Raw genomic sequence first — 9394 nt, forward strand, 5'->3', positions numbered from 1 at the left:
TGAGAAACTGAAGGATGGAGCTGACTGCAACAGGCCTGTGGTTGCAATTTAATATCAACTATTCGTAAGCAAACACCTTAAAACATGGATTGTGCTATTGCTTCCTGGCAAGGACTATTGGACCATTGACTAAATAGGCAACCTGGCGGTGATGCTGAACGAACAATGTTGATACCTCACCTGGGCTGAGTTAGAGGAACTAGGCCCTGGCAGTGCTGCCTCAGTGTCCGAGAATGGGTTAGTCCTGTACATCTGCCCAAGCCTCCCTTCTGCAGATCACTGTTGAGTAAGCCTTGTTGAAAAGGGTGACTGCGTGTGTGCCCATCGCGAACAAATGTGACCTATGATGCATCACACAGGGTTGAATATCCTGTCAACCCATCCAAACCCCCCCATGGACCTGTGCTTGGGTGAGGTACTGAAGGACTGATACCAATCGAGTCATCACCTGAGAGGCAAAGGACAAAACCAGCCTGAAAACTAAAGCAACTCAAATAATCGAATGGCTAACTTGGAGAGAGCAGAAAAAAGACTTATTTGGGAAATGGAAAATAGAATTTGCTCACTAAATGAGAGGCCAGGTTGAATCTCAGGTGGAATAAAGGGAGGTTTATTCTATAAAGATGGATGAAGCTTCATCCATCTAATTTCCAACCCATCTAGTGTGGTTTCCAAAAAACAGAATTGAGGAACAGACTACAGTAAAATTTAGCCAAAAGAAGAATGATTTTAGGTAAGTCTGCACATTTATAAATGCTTCAGATCTGGGAGTTGCTGATTACTGAAGTGAATGTTGTTCCCGTGCAGCTCTGAACTGCAGAGATTCCATTCCTGACACTGAGTTTTGTGCAGTGATCAAATTGGCTGATGTTGCCAGATGTTCAGGTACGGAAGCAACAATACCATTTACTGGGTTCACATGCATTCCATGTCACATAGATGCAAAGATCATTTAGGATTCTAAAGGGGAAGGGGTAAATAATGGTGGAAACAGATTCAAAAGTAACAAAAGAAAATTGAGAAATAGCTGAGGGGGAAAGTTGCAGAATGAGGGGGAGAAAGATGCAAAACAAATTAAATAGCTCTATCAGAGAACCAAGCAGAGGGCAACGAACCTCACTTCAAATAGGCCAGCGTGAAGCTCTAATACATCCTTTGCTTAGTGTCACCAGTTCTACAGGTCTGTTTTCAGAGAATAAAACTGTACATTCCAGTCCTCTGTAAACCCCCTAAACTCACTCGTCCCGATATAAACAAAACTGGAATGACAAAAACACTGCCTGGGGAGGTGGTGGGATCAAGTACGATCGCGGCATTTAAGGGGCATCTAGACAAATACATGAATAGGATGGGAATGGAAGGATACGGACTCTGAAAGTGCATACGGTTTTAGCTTAGACAGGCATCATGCCGACACTATAGTTAAGAAAGCCCCACCAACGCCTCTACTTTCTCAGAAGACTAAGGAAATATGGCATGTCAGCTACAGCTCTCACCAACTTCTACAGATGCACCATAGAAAGCATTCTTTCTGGTTGTATCACAGCTTGGTGTGGCTCCTGCTCTGCCCGAGACCGCAAGGAACTACAAAAGGTCATGAATGTAGCCCAATCCATCACGCAAACCAGCCTCCCATCCACTGACTCTGTCTACACTACCCGCTGCCTCGGCAAAGCGGCCAGCATAATCAAGGACCCCACACACCCCGGACATTCTCTCTCCCACCTTCTTCTGTCGGGAAAAGGCTACAAAAGTCTGAGGTCACGTACCAACCGAGTCAAGAACAGCTTCTTCCCTGCTGCTGTCAGACTTTTGAATGGACTTACCTTGCATTAAGTTGAGCTTTCTCTACACCCTAGCTATGACTGTAACACTACATTCTGCACTCACTTGTTTCCTTCTCTATGAACGGTATGCTTTGTCTTTATAGCGCGCAAGAGACAATACTTTTCACTGTGTGTTAATACATGTGACAGTAATAAATCAAAATCAAATCAAACAATGATCGGTGCAGGCTTGGATGGCTGAAGGGCCTGTTCCTGTGATCTACTGTTCTTTGTTCCCCGATAAACTTGCATTAATGTTGTTGGGCTATTGCAGTGAAATGTGACTGTTATATATCTGAGCCTGGTACAATCTCCAGCACTATAACTGACGTGTTCTTATAAATGCAGTTTTCCCGATATGCACGGTGGGTGGCACAGACATCTGGATTGAGTTGCTGGTGAGTGGTTGGCCCACTGAGTTGGAGCAGTAATCCGAGGACGTAGATTGGCAAGAGAAGCAGAGAAGTGAAGAGTTGCTATGATCTGGAATGGACAATTTAAAGGGCAGCGGAAACAGATTCAATCGCAATTTCCAAAAGGGAATTGAGTAGGAACTTGCAAAGCAAAAATGTTCAAGTACATGAGGGGAGATGGGTCTAATTGGATAGCTTTTTCAAAGAGCCAGTGCAGCCACGATGGGCCAAATGGCCCCCTTCTGTGCTGAAGGATTCCCTGACGGTCACCGCAATTTTCTAGCCCATCTTAGACTTCAAGCCCATGGGTTTTTCTACCTTGACCAAGAAAGTAAAGAGTGAGAAGGAGGGAAATAAGTAAAGGCAGACGTTTGTTTTACTTTCTATTCATTTTGCTATGGGATGGATTTTACATGGATACACACGCCTCGATCATTGAATCTCACCTCAATCTCACTCCAGTGTTTATTCAGCCGCCCTATTCTGGTGTTCTCGAACCAGCTTTACCAGGATGTTGCCTGGTATGGAGGAGCTTAGTTATGAGGAGAGATTGGGTAAACTGGGGTTGTTCTCCCTGGAAAGACGGAGGATGAGGGGAGACTTGATAGAGGTGTATAAAATTATGAAAGGCATAGATAGGGTGAACGGTGGGAAGCTTTTCCCCAGGTCAGTGGTGACGTTCACGAGGGGTCATAGGTTCAAGGTGGGGCGGGGGGGGGGAGGTTTAACACAGATATCAGAAGGACATATTTTACACAGAGGGTGGTGGGGGCCTGGAATGCGCTGCCAGGCAAGGTGGTGGAGGCGGACACACTGGGAACGTTTAAGACTTATCTAGACAGCCATATGAACGGAGTGGGAATGGAGGGATACAAAAGAATGGTCTAGTTTGGACCAGGGAGCGGCGCGGGCTTGGAGGGCCGAAGGGCCTGTTCCTGTGCTGTATTGTTCTTTGTTCTTTGTTCAGTTGAGAGGTTGGATAGACTGGGACTTTTTTGCCTGGAGCATAGAAGTCTTGGGGTGATCTTATAGCAGTCTATAAGATAATGAGCGGTATAGATAAAGTAGATAGTCAATATCTTTTCCCAAATATAGGGAAGTCTAAAACTAGAGGGCATAGGTTTAAGATGAGAGGGGAGAGATACAAAAAGGTGCAGAGAGGCAATCTTTTCACTCAGAGGGTGGTGAGTGTCTAGAACGAGCTGCCAGAGGCAGTAGTAGAGGCTGGTACACTTTTGTTGTTTAAAAAGCATTTAGACACAGTTACATGGGTGGCACAGTGGTTAGCACTGCTATCTCACAGCGCCAGGACTTCAATTCCGGCCTTGGTCACTGCCTGTGTGGAATTCGCACTTTCTCCCCGTGTCTGCGTGAGTTTCCTCCGGATGCTCCAGTTTGCTCCCACAGTTCAAAGATGCGTGGGTTAGGTTGATTGGCCATGCTAAAATTGACCCTAAGGAGGAATTAGTAGAGTAAATGTGTGGGGTTACGGGAATAAGGCCTGGGTGGAGTGTGGTCGATACAGATCCGATGGGCCGAATGGCCTCCTTCTATACTGTATGGATTCTATGATCTATGGGCAAGATGGGTATCGAGGGATATGGGCCAAATGCAGACAATTGGGAATAGCTTAGTGGTAAAATAGTGGGCAGCATGGATAAGTTGGGCCAAGGAGCCTGTTTCAATGCTGTAAACCTCTATGACTCTATGATTCTGCCTCGACACTTCTGTCCATGTTCTTGGAGCACCAACAAACTCTCCCCCCACCATCACCAAGCCTTTGTTTCCAGCCTCTCCATTTCCCTCCCTCTTCCCCATGCTCAATATCCATTACATTCCACTCCTCTTATTGTGAGGCTCCACGAGGAATCTGCTGTCTGAGGAGCGTGATATCAAGGCAAGTTGTACAGATCATCAGATTGGTTTCCTTGTTGACTTATCTCCATTTCTTTTGTGCAGAACCTTGAGATTGTAAATTCATTGCTTCGCTTCTTAACTGCTCAAGTAAGATTCATTCTTCCTCGCTGTTCAAACAATTATTTCCTCTGTAGATGCACTCTGGATTTGCTGTTTCAGATACACTTCATTGTGTTGTCCAGTGTCAAAGTGAGAGTGCTCAGTGTATCCCACTGTTAGCAGATCATAGAATCTCTACAGTGCAGAAGGAGGCCATTCGGCCCATCAAGTCTGCACCGACCACAATCCGACCCAGGCCCTATCCCCATAACCCCACTTATCCACCCTGCTAATCTCCTGACACTAGGGGTCAATTTAGCATGGCCAATCCACCTAACCTGCACATCTTTGGACTGTGGGAGGAAACCGGAGCACCCGGAGGAAACCCACACAGACACGGGGAGAATGTGCAAACTCCGCACAGACAGTGACCCAAGTTGGGAATCGAACCTGAGTCCCTGGTGCTGTGAGGCAGCAGTGCTAACCACAGTGCCACCGTGTCGCCCATATAAGTCTAGATAAGGTGGTTAAGGTACCATTAAGAACAATACACTTTAGATCGATTCACACCAATTCGCCTGGAAGAGATGATGTGGCGAGAAATATTGTCCACAACATAACTTACAGACATTCGCTTTGTAGTTAACATAAATGTACAAGAATGTAGGGTTTCACATTCATGCAGAGCCAATCAACTTAGTCTCACTGTACAGTGTTGCTTTTTCTAGGAATCCATCAAGTGACAAGTTCTTATCAATCTGAAGCAAGCTGAATCGTGGCACATTAACATTGATGAATCAGCTATCTCACACAGTTGATTAATCTGTATTGTATTGCTCCAAGCAACCTCTTATCAACACTCACACCATGCAGTAACAATAGTCTGGTTTGTCTGGCTCGTTATAATACCCAGACAGTATAGTCTGTCACACTCTAACTGCGTCACACTTGTTGGGTGCGAAGCTCCAGTGAAAATGTATGCAAACATATGAACAACATAAGAAATTAATCAATAGCTGACAGTTGTGAGATTGATACAATAGACAGCCGTAGTTTGAGCCCAGATTTAGATTAGTAGAGAAAAATCAATTCAGGCTAGTTGATAAGCCTAACCATTTAAATTACATTTGTTCTCATTTACCTGCTGCAATGTTTAGTAATTTACAGGCTGTTTCTATCTCCTTGAGAACTTCTCCAACCACCATCGTCTGGACTTGTTCGAGGGATCTTTCTTCTAAGTGGACACTGTTCTGATAGTCCAACTCTGTGGGCGCACACAGCTCCTGACTGTCCACTATGGGGCATTGGTCTGGCTCTTTGTGCGGCTCAGTCTTCAGCCCATGGTCAATCTCGGGACGCTCCACCAGCCCCTTAGATAGCCACGTGCAATCTTCAGTTAGCAGCATGTCGAAGTAGGACAAGTAGACAGGCAGTGTCCGTTCAGGGGTAGAGGGGTTACTGGATGGTTCCACTACCGTCCACTCGAGGCCCTTTGGGTGGCTGGGCTTCTCCATGTTGGTCAGGATCGCGCCCTCGAAGGCAGTCCGGTTCTGCTGCAGCATTGTCAATCGTCGGCCAGCACTGCCCATCACCTCAGGTAAACTCTTCAGGTCTACAGCAAAACAAGAAAGGACAAATGTTTAATAGCATAATACTCTCCATAGACTGATGACTATTGACTGCCTCACAGCAATACTCTTCATTGAACCCTTTGGGAGGCTGTAAGCTAGAAACGGGGATTATAGGGTCAGTTGGTCACTTAAATATCCCAGTAACTTCTGAATGGGCTTTAATGAATGTTTTACTCATGGGTCAGTTTGTATTAATGGATGATCACACTAAGTGGGGCTGTTAGTCCAAATACAGGATTCAAACTGCTATCCTTTTCTTCTAAGAAGAAAAGCTCCTACTCAAACAGACAACATCTGACTTTCCTTTCATGATTTTTAATTAAAAGGGCCCATCTCTTTCTCGCAATGACGCTTTTGCCGTTTACCAAGTGAAGAGGATTTAATTCTGGATGACACCAAGAGTTAGATATTGAGGTTTACTCCTTCCAAAGCTTAACGTGTCCTAGTTTTAAAGATTGTTTTTATTTGTATAACTCGTCCGCACACCGTGATCAACATGACTGTAAGGCTGTCAGCATGCTGAACATTGCCTGGGAAATAGGTGGAAACTACGGTGGGGTTGGGAGTGTGCAATCCATCTGCTCCCCAACAGCCTGACAGAAGTACGCAGCTCAAATCTGAAAGGGAATTTTCATTTAAAATTGTAGATTTTAATTGATAGCTTGGTAATCTTCACAATTTACCACCAACAGTCTTAAGGTGCTGTTTGCAGAGTTGTGAAGCTCTCAATTAGGATAAAAACATTATTTCCTTTGCCCACAGTGCCGCAATGATTAGCACTGCTGCCTCACAGCCCCAGGGACCCAGGTTCGATTCCTGGCTTGGGTCACGGTCTGTGTGGAGTCTGCACGAGCTCCCCGTGTCTGCGTGGATTTCCTCCGGTTTCCTCCCACAGTCTGAAAGACGTGCTGGTTAGGGTGCATTGGCCATGCTAAATTCTCCCTCAGTGTTACCCGAACAGGCGCCGGAATGTGGCGACACGGGGAGTTTCACAGTAACTTCATTGCGTTGTTAATGTAAGCTTACTTGCGACACAAATAAATAAACTTTAAAACTTAAACATTACAAAGAGAGCTCATGCAGTTGTCCTGTCATTTAAACCCTGGGGTTTTACAGAATCATTGCCGGTCTTTTACCGTTTCCCCCAGCTTCCAGCGAAAGCCTATCAGAGTTACGGCAGGAAACTTGGAGAACCCACGGAACATCAGGGTCTGCAAATCTTTGCCTCGGTTTTCCCTATCCCTCCCCTCCTGAAGACGGAATTGTCCAAGTGCCATTCTTTGTGTGAACACTGATAGTGAGGTTGTGTGAGTAATAGAACATAGAACATAGAACATTACAGCGCAGAACAGGCCCTTCGGCCCACGATGTTGCACCGACCAGTTAAAAAAAAACTGTGACCCTCCAACCTAAACCAATTTCTTTTCGTCCATGAACCTATCTACGGATCTCTTAAACGCCCCCAAACTAGGCGCATTTACTACTGATGCTGGCAGGGCATTCCAATCCCTCACCACCCTCTGGGTAAAGAACCTACCCCTGACATCGGTTCTATAACTACCCCCCCTCAATTTAAAGCCATGCCCCCTCGTGCTGGATTTCTCCATCAGAGGAAAAAGGCTATCACTATCCACCCTATCTAAACCTCTAATCATCTTATATGTTTCAATAAGATCCCCTCTTAGCCGCCGCCTTTCCAGCGAAAACAATCCCAAATCCCTCAGCCTCTCCTCATAGGATCTCCCCTCCATACCAGGCAACATCCTGGTAAACCTCCTCTGCACCCTCTCCAAAGCCTCCACATCCTTCCTGTAATGTGGGGACCAGAACTGCACACAGTACTCCAAGTGCGGCCGCACCAGAGTTGTGTACAGTTGCAACATAACGCTACGACTCCTAAATTCAATCCCCCTACCAAATTCAATCCCCCTAATCGTTACAGGCAAGTCTGACCTCATTAACCATGGATCATCGGATAGCGATCAACAACAGAAGCACTAGTTGTTTCTTTCTGCCCACCTGAACCCAGGTTTTGATGCATTTAGGACATCTAACCAACCAATAGCAGAGAAGGAACATCTAACCATAGACTTTCTCATTGTAATGATACCTTCACCTGTCACCAGTCCATCACGCAAACCAGCCTCCCATCCACTGACACTGTCTACACTTCCCGCTGCCTCAGCAAAGCAACCAACATAATCAAGGACCCCACGCATCCCGGACATTCTCTCTTCCGGTCAATGGATGGGAGGCTGGTTTGCGTGATGGATTGGGCTACATTCACAACCTTTTGTAGTACCTTGCGGTCTTGGGCAGAGCAGGAGCCATGCCAAGCTGTGATACAACCAGAAAGAATGCTTTCTATGGTGCATCTGTAAAAGTTGGTGAGAGTCGTAGCTGACATGCCAAATTTCCTTAGTCGTCTGAGAAAATAGAGGTGTTGGTGGGCTTTCTTAACTATAGTGTCGGCATGGGGGACCAGGACAGGTTGTTGGTGATCTGGACACCTAAAAACGTGAAGCTCTCTACCCTTTCTACTTCGTCCCCGTTGATGTAGACAGGGGCATGTTCTCCTTTACGCTTCCTGAAGTCGATGACAATCTCCTTCGTTTTGTTGACATTGAGTTACAAAGGTCTGAGGTCACATACCAACCGACTCAAGAACAGCTTCTTCCCTGCTGCTGTCAGACTTTTGAATGGACCTATTGATGCGCGATATATCACACGAGAGGCAGGATGTACTCGGGAAATAAAGGCTTTTATTGCCAACAATAACGGAGCTACTATATACAATGTACAATCCCAGACTAAAGGGTCACCAGGCAGAGCAGCGACCTTTATACCTCTCCCAAGAGGCGGAGCCAACTGGGGTGTACCATAGGACTATATTAACAGGTAGAACAGCCCAACCCTAACCCCAACAGTAACATATCTACAGACTCATAGTACTGGCCAGACCATGGCTCAGCACTACCTGGTGGGAACCAACAATGGTTCACCACACCTATGTCATATTAAGTTGATCTTTCTCTACACCTTAGCTATGACTGTGACACTACATTCTGCACTCGCTCCTTTCCTTCTCTATGAACGCTAGGTTTCGTCTGCACGTAAGAAACAATACTTTTCACTGTATACTAATACATGTGACAATAATAAATCAAATCAAATCAAATCAAATTGAAAAACCAAGTTATCAATAAGCTGATTTGTTGTAATTTCTGTGATTTTGGCCTCACTCCCCCAGCATCGGCCTATAAGACAGCAAAGTTATAGAAAGGTGGACATTGCAGCTTCAGTGAGGCTGCCACCATTGCCAGGTCATTATGAGCTGGGGCTGTCCAGAGCCAGAGCAGGTCACTCAGTGATCTTTTCATCTTAATCTAGAACAATCTGTTACCCTGCGCAATATCGTATTGATCTAGGACAGTCTGTCAAGCAGTATTTGCATTACATTTAAAGTGGACCCGCCAAGAATACGTCGTGACTGAATGCTGTTAAAAAAGTTATAAATTATTGAAGGAATTATTGAATATTAAACAGTCAGGAGTTTGAACACATTTTC

At 45.5% G+C, this 9394-nt stretch overlaps 1 protein-coding gene across 1 annotated transcript in view; it reads right to left on the reverse strand.

Moving 5' to 3' along the window:
- spdef (SAM pointed domain containing ets transcription factor) overlaps positions 1 to 5784 on the reverse strand; it is a 30988-nt gene extending 25204 nt beyond the window's left edge. Inside the window, exon 1 of the mRNA XM_078197976.1 lies at positions 5337 to 5784. Coding sequence (XP_078054102.1) covers positions 5337 to 5784 — 448 coding nt within the window. The remainder of the gene's footprint in view (positions 1 to 5336) is intronic.
- Between the last annotated feature and the right edge of the window lie 3610 nt (positions 5785 to 9394).

Source organism: Mustelus asterias, chromosome 25 (genome assembly GCF_964213995.1).
Source record: "Mustelus asterias chromosome 25, sMusAst1.hap1.1, whole genome shotgun sequence".
Lineage (NCBI taxonomy): Eukaryota > Metazoa > Chordata > Chondrichthyes > Carcharhiniformes > Triakidae > Mustelus > Mustelus asterias.